Here is a 23,252-nt window from a genome sequence, read left to right as displayed (position 1 = left end):
TTCCAGAAGCATTGTAGTTTTTATGATGATGCCTGATGTTGAACCGTGTTGTTCAGGTGCGTTATTGTAACGCGTTGGACGAGGAGGAGAAACGAGAGCTTAAGCTCTTTAGCAACCAACGGAAGAAGGACAACTTGGGCAGAGGCAACATCCGTCCTTTCCCCCTAACCATCAATGGCGCCATCTGTGACAAGGTAAAATCAACAACTACCCGGCCTTCCTTTTGCCCTTCATTTTACTCATTGAATATATCAACGGACAACTCAACAACTTCTAAGGCTTCTTTCTGTCTCAAGAAATTGTATGTTCTATTATTTCTGTATAATTCAGCACATTTTTCAAATGATATAGTCGGTTTTCCTTGCCTGGGCTTCTTTTTCATGTTTCATCAGACAGACATCTTACAGTTTGTATTGATCTTTTTCTCTTCCTCTTCTCCCACCCCTACTTTATCCCTTTTCTTTCTTAACCTTTCCACTCGTCTCTCTTTTTCCTATTTCCTCTCATCTATTCTAATTTTCTTTCCTTTCTTTTCCTCTTCTCTCCTATTGTTGCCTCCCAACTCCATTGCTTTTCTCTCCACCCTTCCACTCTACCATTCTTTTCTTCCCTTTCCTCTCCTCTCCTCTCCTCTTGTTTCCTTTTCTCTCCTCTCCTACAGTGTGGTGGTCAAATAAATGGAGGGGACATTGTGGTTTTTGCTGCGAAGGCAGGTCATGGCAAATGCTGGCACCCGCATTGCTTTGTCTGCAGCATGTGTGAGGAACTGTTGGTGGATCTCATCTACTTCTACCAGGATGGCAAGATCTTCTGTGGCCGGCACCATGCCGAGAGGATGAAACCCCGCTGCTGTGCCTGTGATGAGGTGCGCCTGTCTGGGCCTCGAGCCTTTCAGGGTTGGAAATAACTGAATGGTTCATAGCTCAGAGACTTGGATGTGGTTGAAATTGGTCTGGAGAGAAAAGATGGCTCAGTATTCTTGCCATGTCTCTGAAAGTCTGCTTGTTTTCTAACCATAATGTGTGGCAAGCTGGTCTGACATAATAATATTAATAATATTAATAATAAGGCCACATTGCTTTGCACTAATTAAAGTCTGGTAAGGTTTGTTACCTTATTTGATTTTCCTAATCGTTCTGTACGACTGAGATCACGTTTGTCTGATATGACACCTGGATTTATGCCAGCTGGTGATATTGGAGGATTTTTTTCAACAATAATTTGGGATTTAATGGAAATTTAAAAATTAGCAACATACAGTATGCATGTCATAAATTACATGGAGTAATGTCCAGATCATCCATGTTATTGTATTAATAGAAAACTCAATGTTATCTCAGGGATATGTCGGAACCCCACCAATGGGTCACAAGATTAATCTGAGGGGTCGTGAGGTGATTAACAGGATAACAAAGAAGAACAAACTGTTCTGTTCCACCCTATAATACTTTTTATTTTCAGTTTTTCCTCTAATCTCTAAATTTTCCAAATAAAATAATCTGAGAGGGGAGACATAATACAGTAATTTGATGGAATTGCGAACAACTCCCTGACATATGCAACAAGTGACATGCAGTTGCAGAGAGGCAAAAAGGTTAAGAGACACTTTTAGGAGTAACATACAAATATTATGAAAATAATAATGAGCCAAGGATGGAGCCCTGAGGTATTCCACACTTCATCAGCGCCCAAGTTGAGTTTGCTTCTTCAACAGGATTAAAAGTAATATTTGAAGAAGGTGTAAATATGTTTAGAGCCTGTAAAAAAACTTCATTGAATGTCTGTGCAGATAATCTTTGCTGATGAATGCACTGAGGCAGAGGGCAGACACTGGCACATGAAGCACTTCCGTTGCTACGAGTGTGAGACCACCCTCGGCGGCCAGCGCTACATCATGAAGGACGGACGGCCACACTGCTGCAACTGCTTTGAGTCCCTTTATGCAGAGTACTGTGACGCATGTGGAGAACACATAGGTACAGCCATGTTTTATTCCTCATACATATATGATCTGTCACCAAAGCACATGGACATGTTCTTTCTTATACTAACATCATAGAAAACCTCTAACAGCCCTTTATTGTAAGTGTGAGTGTTATCCGCTCTGTGAGCCTTGTGTGCCACAGCTGTGAGGAGGCGGAGTCAGTGCAGTGAGATGTGGATGGTTATTATCATCCCAAGCTCAAGAAACAGTGAAAGAGTGTGCTTCAGAGGATGCTCCCATGCTGTATCCAGATGGAAGCTGTGAAAGATGATTACTTGGGGAGCAGAGCTGGTGAAATGTGTTCATTCAAATCGAGCGATCAAGTGTATGGGCGCAGAAATGTATTCCTTTAGAAGAGAAAAAACTCTGTTTATACCTTTTTTTTAAACTCCCTTTCAGCACTCACACAAATTAACTTAACTTACCTACTTACTACTTGCCTAATGTGGGCTGTCTTCATAGCCGCACAGACTTTGGAGAATACAATTTTTACAGCAATATTAGAGATGGTTGCCATCACATTACCATTTGTAAGCAGTTAAAGCTAGGCCGCTTTTATTGTTTTTACTAATAAACTTGCTTCTGGTATGTTATCTTATAAAATTATGTTTATTTTTCCCATCTTACCAAAGGCATTGACCAAGGCCAGATGACGTATGATGGGCAGCACTGGCACGCAACCGAGGAGTGCTTTTGCTGTGCCCGTTGCAAGCGCTCTCTATTGGGCCGCCCCTTCCTGCCAAAGCAAGGGCAGATCTTCTGCTCACGGTCCTGCAGCGCTGGACAGGTGGGTCACCAAAAATATGACTAGGGCCTATAATATAATACCGTTGTTGTATTTTTTTAAAGGGTCATTCAAATATAAGGTACAATGAGTAGGATTTTCCTAAAAAAACAAAACAATGTATAGACTCTAGAGGAGTATAAAAAGTAATCCCTCTCAATCATCATGACTCACTAGAAGTATGTTTCTACAGAGACATTGCCCTCTGCCTGTATTTTCTCTATTTAGGGACAGGGACATGTTAGGGACATTTCTGGGCGTCAACCTCTAGAAAAAATGTAGTGACATAATGTAAGCATTCAACAGCAACCCTTTAAATGTTGTGTTTACAAACCGCAACCGACAAATCCTACTCATTGTCCCTTAGTAGTAAGTTATATCATCTGCATATTAGAATTTAGACCATTTTACTAATGGGTTTTATTTGAACCAATCAGGATCCAGATGAGTCCGACTCCTCCGACTCGGCCTTCCAAAGCGCCCGTTCCCGTGAATCCCGCCACAGCACCAAGATTGGCAAAAAGGAGCGCAGGAATGCTGAGCGGAGTGCCGAGCCCCGCCAGTCAGCTCCTCCACCCATGCCTGACCGTCTGTCTGCTGAAATTGATCCCCTCTCTGGTCAGATGGACCGTTTGAGCCTCTCCTCTAGCCAGACCCCGAGCAGGACACCTAACCGCACGCCCAGCCGCACTCCGAGCCGTGCCCCGAGCCTTAACCAGGTGTGGATGAGCCGGGATGACCCCTACGTCCCTGCTGTGTATGAGGGCCCCCAGCTGGAACCCTCCCCGACACCCGCACCTATACATCTGCTGGGTCAGTGTAACCCCAGGCAGGGATACAATCCCAATGCAAACGTTCATCCTCCAGCTCAGACTGCTGCCAACCCAGGGAAGAGGCCTGACTCCTGGGGGAAGGAACAAGGCAACACCAAGAGGACTCCTATGGCTGCTTTGAGGGGCCACTCCTTTAATGAAAACTGGACCCACCACAGCCAGGATGAGTTCAGGCCTAACAAGCTACGCACCCAGATGAGCTTCAATGAGATGCCCAGCCAGAACCAGGGCTTCTCTGACAAGAGGAGCATCAGCCTGCATGGATTCCAGAGAGACGGCAGACCCCCGCTGACCAGGAGGAACCCCATCAATGCCATGAGCTTCAATGAGCCCCTCACTCCTCTAGAACAGACTCCTCGTGGATCCATGGACTCCCTCACTATGTCCAATGCTACAGGTACAGTGATGTAAATGATACAGTATAGTATGATAATATATAATACCAAATTATATAAAAATGTGACATGTGATTTATGGTTTTAGCAGGTAACTCTCTGGATGGGGTCAGTAAGCGTCAGGAGCATTTGTCCAGATTCTCCATGCCCGACCTGAGTAAAGACTCGGGAGTGAATGTGTCCGAAAAGAGCAACATGGGTACCTTCAGCTCCTCAGTCCAGTTCCACAGCACAGAGTCGCTGTCCTCCTCTCGCCCCTACAACAATAACATGTACGCTCCACTGAGAGTCGGCTACCCGCTGCAGTACTGGGATGGTCCACAGCCGTTGGGCTTTGACGGCAAAGGTCGTGTCGGGGTGATGGGCAGCAGTGGAAACCTGCGTATGGCTCCCATGAGCGACAGAATGCCCCGCCGACGCATCAATGGGCAGGAACCCGTGTCGCAGCAACAGCAGCCACAACCGAGACGCCGCAAACACCACCGTGGAAACCATGGTAACGGGCAGCACCGTAGTGGCCGTCACCACAAACGCTCTCGCCGCTCCCGCTCTGACAATGCCCTGCACCTGGTGGCAGACCGGCCCGCTCAAATGGTAGAGCTGCCGTACCGTCGTGTCCAGGAGGATTACGATCGCTTCCCCTCTGGTAATGCTGCTCGGGAGTTGTTTGGTCTTGAGCCCGGCGGGTACAGACAGCAGCCCCAACGGCCCTGCCCCCGCACCACTTCTGATCTTACCCTGCAGAATGCTGGCTGGCAACCTGCAGGGCTGGGTGGGCCATGCTGGGGCGATGGGTACAAGGAGGCTGCTGACCTCTGGTGCTCCAGCTGCTCCTCTTCCTCCGAGTCTGAGGCAGATGAAGGTTATTTCCTGGGTGAACCGATCCCTCGGCCCGTGCAGCTTTGCTACCTCAATAACGAGGAGCTGCGCCATCGTTACAGCCCCTCTGGGATAGCTGCCCACCACGGACCGATGCACGGACCGATTCATGGCCAGCTGCACACCCGCCAAAGGAGGAAGAGCAAAAACTGCATAATTTCTTAGATACAGAGCAAAGAAATGGTGAGGGATGAGCAGGAGAGTGAAAGAGATGAGAGAGAGGTAAGGAGATGGTTAAAGCAACAGAGAGGTGGAACAGAGGGAGTGGGAAGGTGAGAGTGAGACAGTTGTCAGGGAGAGTGAACAGAGAGAGTGTGTGTGTGTGTGTGTGTGTGTGTGTGTGTGTGTGTGTGTGTGTGTGTGTGTGTGTGTGTGTGTGTGTGTGTGTTGAGGAGAGAAAAGGCCTATTTTTTTGTGCTTGCGAGCTTACACAACTCTACACCGGGTAGTGTTTGTGTACACCTACACAGGATGATCTAATCATAAGAGGAAGCTCAGCTGGCTTACACAACAGAAATGTTTACAATGCTAGAGATCAACTCCTCTGATGGTAAAGGAAGGACTTTGACTACTAAATATACCGTGGTCAAGGTAAATAACACGATGTAAGTGCGCGTCTGTGCGTAAATCCATGGTACAGAGAGATTGAACATTTCCTTTACAGTTTGAAAAAGGGAAGTACAACTGGTCAAACTCCAGCGATTTGACTGTCCATGTCGCAGCTCAGTGATCCAAGCCCTGGGCTGTAAAACTTATTCTATGTGGACAAACCAGAAATTGTGATGGGATAGTGAAAGTTACGTGCTAGATTCCAAGCTATGTCATTGTTTACCTCAGTGGAATCCAAATGCTGCTGGAATATAGTGTTGGCTCGCTAGCCCTGTTATCACCTTGTACAAATAGTCTGTTGAACTTTGTGCTCTACATAGCCAGCTCTCCATGCTTTACCAAGGACAGAGCGCCGGACAGCCTCTGCTCCTTGACCATTCAGGCACAGTAACGTCAGGTATGGTCCCGTTTTCTCTTCTGCAACATGCTTTGTTTTTTGAGAGTTACCCTTAGATGATTAAGAATTATAATAATAATAATAATAATAATAATAATAATAATAATAATAATAATAATAATAATAATAATAATAATAATAATGATGCTAACAATAATCATAAAAATGCAAATAATAATTATGAGAATATTACAGAATAAAACCTGTTAAATGTATATATAGTAATAAACTTAATAAAGTAATGGATGTAGTAATGTAAATGTTCTGTACATATGGTCTTAAATATTTATATATTTTGTAACTAAAGAATCATTATTTGTATAACATGATGTAGAGATAGGGAGACTTGCATGTTGATTTGTTGTTGTTGTCTCATACTGAAAATAAAGTGTACTTCAATGAACAACCTGCAAGTTGTATCTATAAGTTGTTCTGATTGATCGGCTTGAGTGACACATTGGCTGTGCCCCGGATCCAAACTACAAACTACCTATAAGCAGGTTTTCTAATGGGCTCACACTGAAAGAAAATAAAAATAAGTCATCGTTACTTTGTACATTGTAAACCTTTTTTCATTGCAGACATTTTGACTTGACATAACAGGAAAAGCACAGATGAAACACATTTAATCAACACGTTGGCTAAGTTCCATCAGGTGTCCCAGTCAGCCAGCATGCACAACACCAGGAACCTGAAACTGGCTCACCTAAACGGAATGAAGTCGTTTTTTATTTGATCAATCACACCTGCTGCTTTTCCTGCCATGACATGCCAACATGTCTATTGTCCCACAATTAAATGCTTAAGGTAGATGGAGGAGCTGTTCACAGGTGCAAAAAAGAACTATCTGAAAAGTGCAGCTGAGGCTGATGAGAATGTCCTTACTTTCTCCTTATTCCTTTATTTGCTAGTATGTGGTCGTAAACCAAATATTGGACAAATTACAAATGTTGACCTGTTGACAAAGCTAGAGGAGATACCCTAGAGATACCAATCAAATATGATAGGATTCATCCTCTGGTTACAATTGATGTATGTACCACAATATATGGCAATTCATCTAATAGTTATTAGAAATAGATTTTTTAGTCTAGATCAGGGGTGGGGAACCTCCGGCCGCGAGACCATTTGATCCGGCCCTCGAGGTAATTCGTAAAACGCACGCAAACAAATCCACTAGCAAAAACAACTAGACGGCAATATTTTAAACGGCCGACTGACTATTTTTCCTGGCCAAGGTCAGGGTCCCTGATCAAAACACGAGCGCAACGTGTCATCACGTGGTCACGTCATGTCAAAAAACTTCTATTTTAAACGAGACGTCGTTGACATCAGTGAACGCAGCATGGCGAGTGTAAAACAGAGAAAGCTGGACGCGGTATGTCGCACTTTCCAGGCAAACGATTATTTCTTTGTGGAAGTAAAAGGCCAGTGTGTCTAATGTGCGGACGTACTTGCGGTGATGAAAAATAATCTCGACCGTCATTACTGCACGAAACATGCCGACCTACACGAGCTGAAAGGACGAGTGCGTTTGAACATACAAACATGGACAGATAGAGAGGTAGACCACCACACCAAGAACATACTGTTCCACCACTGCTGTGCAATTATCACTGCCATGTGCAATACTCACTTTATTTTCTATCAACCACTTGGTACTTATATTATTTTTTATTCTATTTAATTATTGTTTACTGCCTTTTTACTTCATATGTTCTTTTGCTGTGACAAGATACATTTCCCCGTTGTGGGACTAATAAAGGATTTCTGATTTCTGATAAAACAGAAAGAAACATGGATAAAAAAAGTTGCTTTTTTGCATTTAGCATAAAAGAAAGGTGAAATGAATGGGCTGTGTCTTAAAGAAAATGTGCAGAGGTTATGAGTTCAATAATTAATATGGCCCTAGAAGGATGTTGTAAAAAAAAAAAAATGGCCCTTGATAGGAAAAAGGTTCCCCACCCCTGGTCTAGATCAAAGTATTTTTTTTAGTAATATTTTAAAGGTATGTTCATAATATGGTACTTTAGGCCGCCATACACGTTATTGTACCCTTGGCCTGAAAAATGTTGAAGACCCCTACTTTATAGCACATAAATAGTATGGAGTTGGGTACTCCAGTGATTTTGCATGTCACTTCCATAAAGATGGGAGGCTCAGATTGAAAAGTAACAGTCAAAATTGAGGCCATAATATCCCAACTACCCTGGTATGGGTCAGGCTCTAAAAACACTTGGTCCTGTAATTTCCATAACGCAACTGGATAGCATTTGTTTCATTTGACCCTCCATGCCTGGCTAACACCCATCTTTCTCTCCACTCCTCCAGTTTCTAACGCAGGCTTTCTGTTATAAATATATAGTCACCAGGCCTGAACCGAGATGACGTCACTGTGACATCAACAGGGTTTGTTTTTTTTAGACTTCACAAAGCTCCTCCAGAGCCAAATAACAAATGATATAACAGTTTTTTATTTACTTTGTGTAAAAGTCATTTGAGTGCCCCTTTAGGAATTAGATATGTACAGAGCAGAATAAAGACACGAGACCTGAATAACCTCAAAACCTGTATCTGTCGGGCTTAAGGTCAGGCATCAAAAGGACTTCTTCATTCTACAAATACTTAGAACCTAAAAACCCTTAAATGCTTAAACCTAAACAACAATGTTTGGCCTACTCACCTGCAGACCCATTAATGTATTTCCTGCTTTGACTTGATTTGGCCTTGTCCATGAAGCCATGAATAAATCACAAAATATATTTTTAAACCACATCTTTAATATGCTGTAAATAAAATAAAAATAATTGAAAAGCAAGTTAAACAAAAAAATGTTTCTTCGTAAGGACACTTGAAGCAATACAACCAGTGTATTTATTCATCAAAAAACATCACATTCTCAAAATCAAATGTCTAAATCACAATCACAGTTTACTTTTCACCAGTCCTGCTTATCATAAGGCCGAGCACAGAAATAGGACTTTGTCGAAACAGGAGACAAGAATGTACCAACTTATTACTTCTACTGGCAAAATAAAACAACAAAAGTGGCTTTCAATCGCATAAAAAAATATTCTCAACAGTAGGCTCAATGCTAGGAAGAATGTGTGACTGATTAGTGAGACTCCCTGGAGTCATACTCCTCTATAAATTTCTCCATGCCCTCCACACAGCGCTTGCCGATGTCCCTAAGGTTCTCCTGCAGTGCGGACTGGATGGGCTGCTCCAGGGTCCGATCCTTTGCTATCAGCATCTTTGCCACGAGGCCAAACATTTCACATTCCTGAAAGTACACCTGCAAGACACACACACACACACACACACATCCATGGTTTTAGGGCAAATGGGATGAAGGAGCGAAAAGTGAGCGGGAACGGGAGAATGGACGAACAGAAGAAAAAGTGTTGGAGAGGAAGGAAGAGAGCCCAACAAATGATCTGAGTGAGAAGTCTTGTCATGCGTCTCCAATTACCACTGAATGGATTAACGATCTGCAGAAACGCTCACATGCAAACTGTTCACAAGTATTGTGTGTGCCTGTATGCTGAGTTTCGTGGACATTTTTGCATCAGCTACCTGTTGCCAGACTGGCTTTTCTCGCAATGCCTCTATACTCCTACAACCATGGAGATATGAAAAGAAAGAGACCATCTTTTCCATCAAGTGGGTGGAAACACACACACACACACACACACACACACACGCACACATGCACTCTCACACAAACACACTGCCGATGAGCAGCACATCATGAGATGTTTGTCACATTGAAGACAGAATTAAGGCACGTGTCGGAGCCTCTTTTGATGCAGGTGAGCCGAGATTAAACAGCATCATTTTGCCTTTTTGCTCAATTAGAAAACTTAAACGCCATCAATCACGTCAAACGATGAATAAGACCTTCTTTGTCGGGCTCAGCAAAGTGAAGACAATAATGACACTCTAGTTGCCTCAGGCTCAGCATTACAAAATGAATGTTTAGACTACAGAAAGAAAATCTTTTTTCTTGTTTCGTGTCTCCCGGCGCCTTCAAAGATCTTTCCTCTGTCACTCTCTCTAATCCCCACTTCTCTCATCTCTCCTCTTCTGTTTATAACTAACCCTTCTCGAAAGGTGTGAGGTGTGTGTTTATGTAATGACAATCCTCTACCTCATCTATCTCCTTCCTCTTCTGTTGGATGGCTCTGTCTCGTGTCGCCATCTGGCTCGCAGTTGAAGGGAGCTCCTCGTCTCTGCTTCGTTCTCTTTCTTTGCTTTTACTCCCCCTGTGATCTCTCTCCCTGCTTTGGCTCCTGTCGTTCTGACAAATCTGCAACAGAAAACGAGACAGGAGATGGACCGTAGTAATCAGACAGTTGGCCAAAATAATTGGTTCAAACACTGAAGATGACTAAAGTTAAGTTGTAACACAAGTTATTATAAATGCGGAATTTGTTCTGACTGCATATGTATTCACTGGCAATAGATGTAAATTAAATTAGGGTGTTAAGTAAGAAAAATTTAACCGGTACTACTTCTTAAAAACTCTTAGTTTACAATGGTTTTATGAATTAATAAGTCATATTAATGGTGTATAAATCGTTTGTTAATGATTTAGAGCTCAGGTTCTTTGTGGCGAGCCAAATAACCAAATGTATTTACCCATAAATGTTGTACCCACAACTCTTTATTAAAGCTGCTATAATTTATATTTGTACATTAACAATGGATCTAATGTGAACATTTAATGTGACAGTGAAGCATTTTTTCAGTTCATTGTTTTGGTTTTATGGCACGCAACTTCAGTTTTGAGTCATTCTGGCCCCTTTAACCAGTGTTGTTTCCAGATGCACTGGAACACACTGTAGACTACCTGCCAAGCAAAGGGGCACAGAGACTAGCGGGGGAACAAAGTAGCCAAAAACAGAGCTTAAAGGAGAGGGAATATTGGATTACAATCATCAGGCAACACGACTCAAAATGAATACTAATGTTGCTCTGTCTACTGGATGGGTAAAAAGGCAACTGTTTGCTAAAAAGTTTGCCATATTAATTCAAAAGGTGATAACATTGTGTTTACAGCTCATTTCCACTGGCCCCCAAGTGACCAAAAAACAGGTACTGCAGATTTAATGACTCTATTACTTACTCACCCTCTAATAAGCACCACGTTTACAGTTATAAGTGTTAATAAATCATTATTAAAAGCGGTATATGTTTCTTACTTCCTAATTAGCTATTAACATGAATTAAAGAGTTGGCTAAAAAGACAAAGTTACATTCAAAGACGGATGTCTCCCAACTTGGCAACCCAAAAGTTTGCTAATACTTACTACTGACTGAGCTACAAAGAATACATAAAGAAGCTCATTAGAAAGTAGCACCATAAAACATAAATGCTGCACATACATTTATTTATTTTCCTTAACATTTCAGTGTTAATAACATAGATTGTGCCTTAGCCTATGCTATCAACATCTCACATTTATCCACTGATTAATTTGAATATTCAAAATCTAAAACAAGCCAGTTATTCTTTGATTCGTTTTCCCTTCTTCACTTTTAACTTCACTGCAGCAGCGACCAGCGGGAATCCATCATGTGCTGCTCTGCTCCTCGCTGTGTTTGCATCAGCCAAGAAATGTATTCAATCATTTGACTTCAGCCCTTTTCTGCAGCACCTGGGCTTCTTCCATAACAGCAAAGTTGTTTTACCTCTTTTTTTTTTTAATGGGTATATAAATATTACTATAACAATTAGGGGATTAGTCGATATATCAAAAAACAGACACAGTCTGCAACTATTTTGATAATTGCTCAATTAATCTTTTCAAACAATATCACTAAAACATTTTTGGTTTCAGCTTGTCCAGTGTATGGATCTGCTGGATTTTCTCTTGGGAGACTAGCCTTGAGCTAAAAGAGATCCAAATAAATAAATCAGCAGACTAATCGATAATGAAAATATTCGCTAGTTGCAGCCCTTATGTCGACCATGTTTTATATTTAGTTTGTACATTTCACATGACAGAAAATCACCTTCAACAAAATGTTTTTATTTTCTAATTAGGATAATAAGCTCTTAGAAATCATATCATGATAACAATGTTCAGACTGTGCTGCCCTACATCGCATTGATATTTTGAAAGGAAGAATATTAATGTATATAAAAAGGTAATTTTTAAGGAGTAAGTGGAACACTATTAAAAACCGGAAAGGGAAAAGCAGAGCAGGTTTCCTGCTTGTGAACTTACAAACTGCATGTCCTTGTCTCTGCTGGAGGTGGATCTTGGTAAGAAAGATCTGGTAGCTGGAAAACAGAAAACCACAGGATCAACACAACAACATAGCAAGAGACTAGAGAGATGGCCACCTTTTTCTATTAACCATGCCTAGAAGTAGCAACAGCATCTACACGTGTATCTTTAGACCACCATTTATGGTTAAAGCCCTCTACTCATTCTCTAGTTCTCTCCAGCCTCCTGGAAGGTTTTTATGTTGTTGCAAGTATCGGGATCAAACAATCAACATATCTTTAAGCATAATCTGCAAATATTAGGGAATTTTGACTTATATTATTAGACTGCAGTATTCTTATGTGAAGCAATAGTTTTGTTATGGCTCATTACATACTGCTGGCTAGTCGCTCCCTCTCGCTCTCTCTCTCTCTCTCTCTCTCTCATACACACAAATCAGCGATGAGTCACCATCATCGCACCATCACTCAGGCACACAAAAAAACCTGTTCCACACTCACACATACACAAACACACACCTCCACAGTGCTGCAGTGTGCGCACAGATACAGTGCCTGGGTGCAAGAAAAGATAAAAACATACAGTACCAACAGCTCAGTCCTTAAAAACAACACAACACACCACTTTATAATGAGGAGAAGATCAACAAAAACAGTCACTGTTATGTGTTAAAACAAAGGGAACATGATTGTAACAAATGTAAAACCCCTCCTGTTTACTTCCAGACTCCCACTGCCAAATGACTCAAGTAGTAATTCTCAAGTAATAAATCTACCTGTTACTAAATTACAGTTTACATACTGAGACAAAGAACCTATAATATAATAATATAATAATAATCCATCTATTGAGTCCAGGAAAAGCTACTTGTTGGTCAACGTTATGTAACACTGGTTTGTTGCTACCAGAGTGTGACTACCTACCAACCGTCAGATACCACGATGAGCAAATGCCCTCCAAATATTTGTAATGCAAAGTGTCCATGAAAATGTGCATGAGTGGGCCTCTGCTTGCTTATACTGCCACCCAGTGGTCACTTAAGATTTGGAGGGATGAAACCCTCTTTTTAATGGTCACACATGCAGAGCACACAGCACACACAGTGACATTTGTTCTCTGCTTTTAACCCATCCTAGTACCAGGAGTCTAGTACTAGGAGCAGTGGGCAGCTCATGGGACAGCGCCTAGGGAGCAATGGGAGTGAGGGGGGAAGGGGGATGTCCGGTGCCTTGCTCAAGGGCACCACGGCAGGGCAGGAAGTGAACTGGGACCTCTCCAAGTAGCAGTCACACTCCATTTTTTAGGTGTGGTCGGTGACTTGAACCAGCAACCCTACGGCTCACAGTCCAAGCCCCTACTGACTGAGCCACTGCCGGACATATTAATATTTAATAAAGTGCACAATCATACTGTATAGCTTTTAAAGTACAATATTTAAACACACTATATGCATGCACAGGAGGTGGCAACAAAGACAAACATTTTCTACATTTTTTTTGTGGTGTGTGTGCTTGTGCTATTGTGTCTAACCACTGTAAGATGTACACTCACATGTATGTAAGAGAGGCCGAGCTTGTGCTTCTGTTAAGACTTTTACAGGATATAAATGTCTGTTGTATGGTCAGGATGGATGCAGTGCTTTGTAAGGTAACGCTGACAATAAACATCAACATCTCATTCCAAAAGGGCATTAAAGGAACAGTTTGACATTTTGGGAAATTCACTTATTCATTATTAAGGTATACAGTATTTAATTATTATACTTATTCTATTTTATATGTATATTTTTTTCTTATTCCTGCATTTGACCTGCACCATTATGTCTCTTGCACTATTTTATTTCTTTTTTATGTCTTAGGGATACTGTATGATGCACTGTTGAAGGAGGTTGGGACTTCACTCCACTGCAGCTGTTGTGCATATGGCAATATTGCCTTTGAATCTTCAATCTTGAATATTTATTGTCTTACTGAGATTTCAAAGTTCAAGTTCAAAAGTATCTCTAAACGCTGATGGACAACAACAAACAGGACGTAGTTAATAGACTGGTTCAGTCGGAAGTTCTTCAGAGTCCAGGTCAAAGTACAAGTAAAAAATCGAAGCAATCAAATGAGCAAAAGCCTGGTTTGAACTTTCATCGGTAATAATGTCGTGTAGCCTCACACATCGATCAACACCACAGGGAATCATAGTCTTTCAAACTAAATGAAGCTGATGTTTTACAGCAGCAGTTCTATGTATCTAAGATATGCCCTTGTGCATAAGAAATTATGCTGAGAAAACCTGATCTGTACGATCCTAGTTTGTAAAAGAGTGTGTTAGCAAGTGTGTGTCTTGCATTGATTATGCACCTAACTCAAGGTGAATGAGGCCTATAAAGAAATCATGCACTGGGGCTCGTCATTACAAGCTAATGCCATGAAACATTAGTGAGGTTATGCGGACACAGCGAATATAAAGATTAGCTGAGGCCATCATATGTATTGCCAAAGGTGTTGGATGGGGAGGTCAGGGGTCTGTGCAGGCCAGACACATTCTTCTACATCCCTCTCTGAAAACCATTTCTCTATTGACCTCACTTTGTGCACAGGGGGAGTTTTCATGTAAATTTTGGTCCCATAGTGAAAATGTTGAATGAGATGAAGGGAGGTGTTGTATTATGCTGCAGGCATAAACTTACTGTTGTTTTGTTTTGAAGGTGAACTTCCATCAGCGCTTTCCCTCTGCTGGTACCGCTCCTTCTCCATCCGTTTCCTCTCCCTCAGTGCGATGGGGTAAGGTTTAGGCTGGAAATGATCTTTCCGGTGGAAGGAACCCCGGGGATTAAAGTGGTGGTACCTCTGGTTGGCAAAGCCAGGTTTGGAGAATGATGGGTCATCCCTTGGAAAAATGCATCATGTGTGAGGGGGATAAAAAGATTTCAGAGCAGCCAGAATAGCCTTCAACCTCGTAACTCAGCAAAAAAGTCAACAAAATACAAAGTGCTCCCTGTTCTTGACCCGTCAGTCTTACCGAGGTTTGTAGAATCGCCCTCCAAACTTCTGTTTGTAAGAATTGGACAGCCATGCCCTCGGTCGGGATGGACTTCGCACCCTTCTGATCAGCCTGTTCTTATCCTGTATTGACACGGGTAAAACTGTGGTAATTTACAAAAGAGAACAGAACAATTATACAGTCTTAAAAGGGGAATTTTGAGACGAGACAGCTGAGAACAGGACGTACCGGAGTGGAAGACGAAGAGCCGTCCATAGGCCTCTTATCTAAAGACTCATCACTTTGTTCCCTGTGTCTCAACATGGAGCTCTGAGGAAATAAAACGTTAAATCGCAGTTATTATGGTGTTGCAGTACAGGAAGTGTATGAGTATTACTAGAGCAGACATAATAAAAGGTCATTAGAAAAATAATTAGCAGCTATTTTGATGATCAATTCATCATTTGTCCCTTTTCAAGCAAAAATGCTGTGTTGCATGTTCTAGCCGGTGAAATGTACACAAACTGTACACTGGAGGCTTAAATATATTGTTACAGAAATATAATTACATCTGGTTGGTGTAGACTCTGAGTATCAGCAGAATACAACACACTTTCTGTCATTATGCAGACTAAACTGAATAAAGTTGTAGTAAAATAAAATGTAATATTACTCAGTTTCTTGAAAATAAACATGTGTTCAGTGCTCAAAAGTATCCAGTGCCAAACCTTCATTAGTGTACAGCATTTCTATGATGTGTCTTTTAGTGTGTGATACTCAGTGGTGCCCTCGTGTGCTTCTAATGCCACTTTGTAATCTCGTGTTGTTATTTTGTACGTGCTCTGTTATATTGTCTGTATAAATGTGTTATATTTATCATGCAACAAGTCTAGTTAATGTCCTGTCCTGGTCCAGTGTTGATGATTCAGCTCTATTTTGAATGATTGAAAGTAGATATATTTGTGTTAGATCTGTGAGCACATGACGCACGTAAGACAACTGTCAGTATTGTTGCAGCTCTCCACTCCCGTGTTGTTTACCTTGCTTTGCTGTGGGTCCTGCGGGTGTGGATGATCCATTTCTGTCTGTTTGCAGCGTTGTTTGATCCGATGGATGACACGCTAACTTTATTTCTCTCTAGAAACTCCAACAAACCAGGAAGCGCGATTGACCTATCACATAATCTCTTCGTTACATCTGCAAAGTTAAATATTTACATGTCTGTGCCGCTGTTGCTTTGTGCTGAAAAAGTTTAAAGTTTAAAGTGTACCTTGTAGTTGAATGTCTCACATTGTCGACACACGACCTGCGTTTTCTCTGGTTTCCGCTGGAAAATAACCCAACATGTGTTTTACTTCCTTTAACTACAGCCACCCAATCAGGTTCAGACTGTGGTCATAAAGCATTATCAAAAACGAAAGAGGAATCAGGCTTTTCTCCACGCAGGCGCAGTCCACCTTACATGTTGTCACACCTGTTTACACCTTTGTTTTACACTCGCGTGACCGGTTGTACCCGTGTAATTTCACCAACTGATGGCGCACTTCGACGGCAAGTAGGAGTAGTTCAAACTTTGTGCTTCACCTATGATTGTTACCCAAACAATATGATGTAGACTGTTTGTGTTACACTCTCAGTAATGTAGCCCTACATCAAGCAGTCAACCTCATAACTCTTCCATAACACCCGTGAGTGAAACTGTAGTGAATTCAAACTGATTATTATTACTGAGTTTCTACAAGGACATCCTGATCCTCAGACCCCAGTTTGGGAACTTAATGTACTTTATTTCCATGTTTACTTAAAGACTTGCCTGTTGTGCATTTTTGTACAAATATGAATAAATCTTAACTATGACAAATACAGTATGGAGAATTTCCTTATTGTAACAAACGTATCAGGACATAAAAGGACAAAAAATAATCTTTTGTTTCATTTGTGGAAAGTGTTTTACATTTACAGATTACACATTTACACACGGATTGTTGATCTGTTCACACAAATAATATTGAATTTGTATTCGTAACTGAATTTGTTCGAAAGTCAAATCATCTCATCCCATATCACCACTGATGCACATAATTTATTTTACAAGATAACACCACAAGGATTTGAAAATACAATAAAGCACTGGATTGTACAGTCATAATGGCCTCACTACAAATAGACAAAGTAGGAATTCTTTCAACATTTTTGGTTGATTAGATTAGATTTAGATTTAGATTAGAGTTTTTTTCTCCACAAATTTAAATGTCTTTAAATACACATTAACGTGAATCCGACATATTGTAGCGAACGGATAAATGGAGTCAGAAGACGTTATCTTTCAGTCAGCAATGCACACATTCAGTGTTAATTGAATAGCTTAGTAGTGAATGCACAATAACAGGGTAGCTATGTTTATACATGGCACTAGGCCCAGTTTAAAAAACTATTTTATACAATATATATAGTAGGGGGTCCCTACTCCATCTCTCCATCAGTTTGGGGTCCTTAGCCTGAAAAACGCTGAAGACCCCTGAAACAAACCTTTGTATGACAACAGACTGATGCCACATGTCAGACGTAAATATGTGTTAAACAAGACACAAATGTCCACTGCACAGGTATTTAAAAAACGAGCTCCAGTCTCACATGGCTTCAGTTACAGTAACTTAACATTTTGTTTTTCCCAAGTGCGAAGAATGACACGGTGAGTACAAAGAATAGCTGAAGCCATCGTATACTGACACGAGGTTTAGTGTTCCTCTCTCCACCCACTGTCTCCACCCATCACACTTTCTCCTCCCCTGAGCGAGAGAGAGAGAGAGAGAGAGAGAGAGAGAGAGAGAGAGAGAGAGAGAGAGTGAGAGAGTGAGAGAGTGAGAGAGAGAGAGAGAGAGAGAGAGAGAGAGAGAGAGAGAGAGAGAGAGAGAGAGAGAGAGTATTATTAAAACCAGACAACCTAAGATGACTTGGAGCAGTGTAGTCATGTTCTCTTTCTCTTCAGGCATTCGACAGAGGCCCGTTTGGAAAGGTAATCCTGAAACAAACATACTGGAGCTGTTGGGACTCTCTGTTTTGTCCTTCTGCTGTTAGTGTTTGGTGTTAGAGCAGGTTTCCTTTCTCGTCGGGTCAGTTTTACTAATAGTGCCGTGGGAATGTTGGTCTGTGCTTGTTAAGTATGCCTTACTACTATAATAAGGAGGTGAAGTAAAGGTAGATTGGAATGTCTTGGTTGGATACAGAGAAAGCTGATCTCAACTACCTCTGTGGATAAATACATGCAAATACATTCGCACCTTGTGCGTTGGGAGGGTCTAAGGACAGAATGTGTCGTATGCTGTACAGTCTGTAAAGCCCACTGAGACACGTGTCATTTGTGATATTGGGCTATATAACACATTTGAATTGATTTGAAAAAAACTTCATTACATGTGTGACACAGCTGCTCTCATCTGCACAAAAGTGTTTTTCTCTCGTTTCACATACCTCTGTTCAGGAGGAAAACATGTTTAACATACAGGGGGAGGGGAAAACAAAAGGTAGACAATGTTCTCAGCTATTCAGTTTCAGTTTGCTTAATAAGTTACCCAATCATTTATTGATTTAAAATATATAAAAGTTGATTTCATGAGACAGGATTTGGTATCTTTCTCACAGCATCAACACTGAAATCATCCTGGCTTCATTCAACACCCTAAGTTCCAGCTACCTTTCTATTTAAAGTACGAGTTGACCACAAGAAAGACATGAGGTAAGGACACAATTCCATGTTGCATCCTGTAGAATATGCTTAAAGTATACGGCTGTTAGTTTTTGTCATTTTTAACAATATTTTCAACAAATCCCATGAAAAGACTAAAACCAACAATGTGCCAGTTGATGTCTAAATTCAAAATGTAAATGTAAATTCAGACAGGTACAGAGAATAAACATCATACACAACTGAAAGCACTTTCCATTTAAAACATTACATGATGAAGGCAGGATGTATAACAGTTCTAGGTGTACCTAATAAACTGCAACTGAGTTACTTCCTAATTTCCTAAAACAGCTGGGCACCGTTTTAAGCTGCAAAGTTAGTAGTGAGTGTTTATGACAGCATGATGGCGGATGTGAGAACAACCCAAAATAAATACTGTGTTTTTGTTCATTGTCATGGAGCAACATGTCAGCCAGTGAAACGCTGTGGCTTATTATTGTGTTTTCAATAACACAAAGAAAAAAGCTATATTAAGCTTTGGCCGCCTGGGGAAGTTTGATCTTTTCATTTGTTGACAATAAGAAAAATATAGAATAACAACAAACTTGTCCATATCTTCTGAGTGCATCAATGCTCTTAAAATGTTTTAATGTTACACAACGATGTCTCACAGGGTTCAAACTTTCTCAAGAGCGCAAATTCTGCAGGAGTTTCGCTTGCGATGCCAGGCGCACGCAGCCAATGACAACAGAGGCTTTAAACAAGAGTTTGAGGTAACTAGTGTGTTTTAAAATTGGATCTGATTTCTGTTTGTGAAGCTAGTAATTGACATGTGTGCTAACGTTTTTGACTTTTTGAAGGAGCTAGATTTAGTTGGCAAAGACCTCCCGACCAGAGCGGCTGACTTGGAGGTCAACAGAGAAAAGAACAGATACCCCTATATATTGCCATGTAAGTGCAAAATGTATCATACATATCGAACAGATTACAGCAAGTGTTTGTGGCAATGTATGAGACTCTTCTCCATCTGGTTATAGATGACCACTGTCGTGTGAGGCTGTCTGTCCAAAATTCCCAACCACACACTGACTACATCAACGCAAATTTTGTGCCTGTAAGAACTCATTCACCTCCTCTGTCATTTTCATTACTCTGTCCTCCTGCTTCACCATCTGTCTGCATCTGTTAGTGACTGTGTGTCTGTATTCAGGGAGGTGGATCAGAAAGAGACTTCATCTGCACTCAGGGTCCTTTGTACCACACCATGGCCGACTTCTGGAGGATGGTGTGGGAGCAAAACGTCGGGATAATTGTCATGGTGACAGCTCTGAAACATAAGGATACAGTGAGAAAGACACACTCAGTTGTGTGTGTGTGTGTGTGTGTGTGTGTGTGTGTGTGTGTGTGTGTGTGTGTGTGTGTGTGTGTGTGTGTGTCTGTTGCATGTCTGTTATCTGTATTTACCTCTAACTCCTGTGCTGTAATATATTTCCTTATTTTAAAGGAATTGTTAGATATTTTATGGAAAAGATTGATATTACTGGCTTCGGCCAGGGCATAGCTAGCTTAGCTTATCATAAAGACTGACTGTAGGGGGTAATAGCTAGCTTCGATAGCTTAAGTGGTTTCAGCAGATGCCCCAACACAAATCGTTAGCGAGCTATTGGACAGAGCCAAGTTAGCTGTTTCCAGTCTTTTTGCTAAGGTAAGCTAAGCTAACAGGCTGCGGACTGTAGCTTCATATTTACCGTGATGACATAAGAGAGGTATTAGTCTCCTCATTGAACTGTTGCAAAGAAAGTGAATAAGCGAATTTCCCAAATTGTCAAACTATTATTTTAATATACATAGCCTACTATTTGTAAATACCTTAGAAGTCCTTCAAATGTTTACCTTTTCCTTTATATCAATGTGTGCAGGTGTTGTGTGACAAGTATTGGCCTCTGGACAGAGGGACAGTTTATCATGGACTGATCCAAGTGACGACATTGACACGCAAACAAGGTCCAGATTATTTTATCACCACCATTAACCTCAGACAGGTGAGCAGAAGAAAATCTATCATCCTTTGGTACTGCTTTAAACTGCTGCTGTTGATTTCTGTGTGCACTGACCGCACCAGTAATCAATCAAGAAGAAGAAGACCTTGTGTTTGGATTGAAAGAAAGTGTTTGTGTTTCAGAGAGATTGTCCAACAGACAGGACAATCACACACTACTACTACCCTGCCTGGCCTGACCGGGGCGTCCCAAAAGACTTATTCTCACTCTGTGCCTTCACTGAGCATGTGCGGCAGAAATTGGAAGCGATTCCACGCCTGGGACCCGCCGTGGTGCACTGCAGGTGTGACCTCTGACCTCCAGTTTATCACCCTCTCCTTTAGGAAAACCATTACTCACTTACAGTATGTTAAAAATGTGCACCTTCAGTGTTAATCCTGTAGAGTTTTCAGATTATGTAATCAGATTTAAGAAATATTTGCAATTATAATCAGCATTCGAAATATGAAATTTATCTTGATTTGACCAACTGTAAATGCTGAATATGCAAAATGCATTTAATTTGCATTGAAAATATTTTACGATGTTTAATATATTAATTGTTTTGGTGGAACTCAAATATTTGTGGCTGCACCCATTTCTTTAATATACAGTACAATATTCTCAATGTTTGATTTTGAAGTAATCCAAAATAATTCACATTAGATTAGATTTTTTTGTTATTCAATGCCAACGTTACCAATTACAAAAACAAATTTCAAAGTAACCTGGCCCAACCCTGTCAATCAGATGGATCACAAGACGATGTTTAAAGTAAATCCTGTTTATGTATTTCAGTGCAGGTGTTGGCCGTTCTGGGACACTTGTGACGTTGTTGTGGCTGATGCAGCTGTGTGCGAGGGGCATCCAGCCTGATGTCCGGGCTGCTGTGGAGGACCTCCGGCTACATCGAATGTGGATGGTCCAAAATCTGGTTAGTCCAGTAGTGAGACTCACCTGCAGTAGTAGAAGTATTGAGATATTTTACTTAAGTAAATGTAGCAGTAACAACGTTAAAAAAAACAAGCAGCAAAATGCACTGTTTGTAGACACTTAAAGCTAATTTAAAATGTAATACTTTTCTGTGTAGTTTAATCTACAGTATTACAATGCTTCATATTTTATAAACTGACAATATGCTTTGTATGTACAATCATTTGCAAGAAACTATAGCTGTAAATGTTGTAGAAGTTTCCTGTCTACTGTAAGCAACATAAAATAGTAAAAGTATTTTAAAATTGTACTGTAATTGAAAAAGTACTTTGCGATGTTGTGTAGTGTTGAAATAATTGACAGTTTTAAGTATACTTAATTATAAAAGAACATTCAGAAGTATTTATACCACGATGTTAATGTATTTTATTACAAAGAAAGGGCTTTGCATTCAAAATCTTGCTTTCGAATGCAAAGCAAGCTGTACTGTAATTTTCTCATTATGCATACAGCGTTTATTTCTTTATGCTAAGCTAAGATGCTGGAAGTATGTAATAGTGTAGAGTGGTATCAATTTTCTAATGAACATAACCCAAAACTATTTATTTAATGTGCTGTATAACAACACATCAAACTCATATCCTCACCATGAGCTAATTCTCTTGATTATGAAGGAAACTAGTAAGTATAACTATTACATAGATGTAGTGTGGAACTTAATCATACAAACCTTGGTGTCATAATTCTGCTTATAAATAAAAATGTACCTAATATTCTGTTTAGTCAGGACACTAATGGGTAATCTGTCATCTCCATACTCATTAACAGTGTGTGCTCTTCCTTTGTGTGAACTCAGGAGCAGTACATATTTGTTCATCAGTGTCTGCTGCAGTGGCTCAGTGGAGGAGCCTCAGCACGGTGAGAATACAGCAACAAGCTTCCTATGAGCACCAACACACAAGCCAAATCAAATTTTCGCACAGGCAGCGTATAATTAGTCATTGTAATGAAAAATGACATTTTAATTAGGGGTCTTCTCTTTCCCAACAGGCCACAAATTCAGGGAGCCAGTTCAAATATTAACCACCACATTCAAGATCAACCCCACAGCTCCTCGGGACAGCGGAGCAGAGCAGGGAGGAGTAGACATCACCGTCATCGACAGACTGCTCCATCAGACCAACCACAGAACGCAATGCAGCAGATTTTAAACCCTGGGAAGCTACTGAGGTGGTTACTGCCTTCCTCGTCACCGTTTAATCCAGGCGCACACGCCTCCTGAACTCAAGCTGTAAAACTGGTAATAAAAAAAATAAGCTAGACTTGAAAAAAATTCTAACTCATACGTCTAAGAAGGAAACAGACTGCAAAAATAATGCTTGGCGTGCTTATGATGACAAGCCCTGCAGGTGTAAAAACCAGCCTGACAACATAAACAGCAAATAAATGCTGTTGCCTAAACCACAGATGCAGCAGTTCGTATCGCTACCAGAAAGAAAAAATAA

General features: G+C 40.9%; 3 protein-coding genes across 5 annotated transcripts in view; 2 read left to right on the top strand and 1 right to left on the bottom strand.

The window, feature by feature from the left end:
- Window positions 1-5,189, top strand: part of LOC115010896 (prickle-like protein 2) — a 34,350-nt gene extending 29,161 nt beyond the window's left edge. Inside the window, exons 4-9 of one of the 2 annotated variants that reach the window (XM_029435788.1) lie at window positions 57-194; window positions 662-865; window positions 1,790-1,976; window positions 2,617-2,771; window positions 3,206-3,998; window positions 4,088-5,189. In XM_029435788.1, coding sequence (XP_029291648.1) covers window positions 57-194; window positions 662-865; window positions 1,790-1,976; window positions 2,617-2,771; window positions 3,206-3,998; window positions 4,088-5,040 — 2,430 coding nt within the window. In that variant the 3' untranslated portion in view covers window positions 5,041-5,189. Of the gene's footprint in view, window positions 1-56; window positions 195-661; window positions 866-1,789; window positions 1,977-2,616; window positions 2,772-3,205; window positions 3,999-4,084 lie in introns of both variants that reach the window. The other variant, XM_029435787.1, reaches the window with a different exon arrangement.
- Window positions 5,190-8,641: 3,452 nt separating this feature from the next.
- Window positions 8,642-16,512, bottom strand: LOC115010915 (periphilin-1-like). 2 transcript variants are annotated; one of them, XM_029435824.1, is made up of 8 exons: window positions 16,361-16,512; window positions 16,131-16,262; window positions 15,340-15,420; window positions 15,130-15,233; window positions 14,798-14,997; window positions 12,115-12,170; window positions 10,032-10,190; window positions 8,642-9,176 (listed from the first exon to the last, which is right to left on the bottom strand). In XM_029435824.1, the coding sequence occupies exons 2-8, from the start codon at window positions 16,167-16,169 to the stop codon at window positions 8,997-8,999; spliced, it is 819 nt and encodes a 272-aa protein (XP_029291684.1). In that variant the 5' UTR covers window positions 16,170-16,262; window positions 16,361-16,512; the 3' UTR covers window positions 8,642-8,996. The 2 variants fall into 2 exon arrangements, with proteins under 2 accessions (XP_029291684.1, XP_029291685.1); XM_029435825.1 differs by having other exon boundaries at window positions 16,131-16,287; window positions 16,361-16,499.
- A 1,491-nt stretch (window positions 16,513-18,003) lies between these two features.
- On the top strand, window positions 18,004-23,208 carry LOC115010909 (receptor-type tyrosine-protein phosphatase V-like). The gene is made up of 11 exons (XM_029435814.1): window positions 18,004-18,106; window positions 18,733-18,826; window positions 19,449-19,548; window positions 19,636-19,726; window positions 19,813-19,889; window positions 19,986-20,120; window positions 20,695-20,817; window positions 20,958-21,118; window positions 21,613-21,748; window positions 22,604-22,665; window positions 22,798-23,208. The coding sequence occupies exons 2-11, from the start codon at window positions 18,822-18,824 to the stop codon at window positions 23,027-23,029; spliced, it is 1,122 nt and encodes a 373-aa protein (XP_029291674.1). The 5' UTR covers window positions 18,004-18,106; window positions 18,733-18,821; the 3' UTR covers window positions 23,030-23,208.
- The last annotated feature ends 44 nt before the right edge of the window (window positions 23,209-23,252 follow it).

Source organism: Cottoperca gobio, chromosome 7 (genome assembly GCF_900634415.1).
Source record: "Cottoperca gobio chromosome 7, fCotGob3.1, whole genome shotgun sequence".
NCBI lineage: Eukaryota > Metazoa > Chordata > Actinopteri > Perciformes > Bovichtidae > Cottoperca > Cottoperca gobio.
This window is presented reverse-complemented; position numbering and strand designations above follow the sequence as displayed.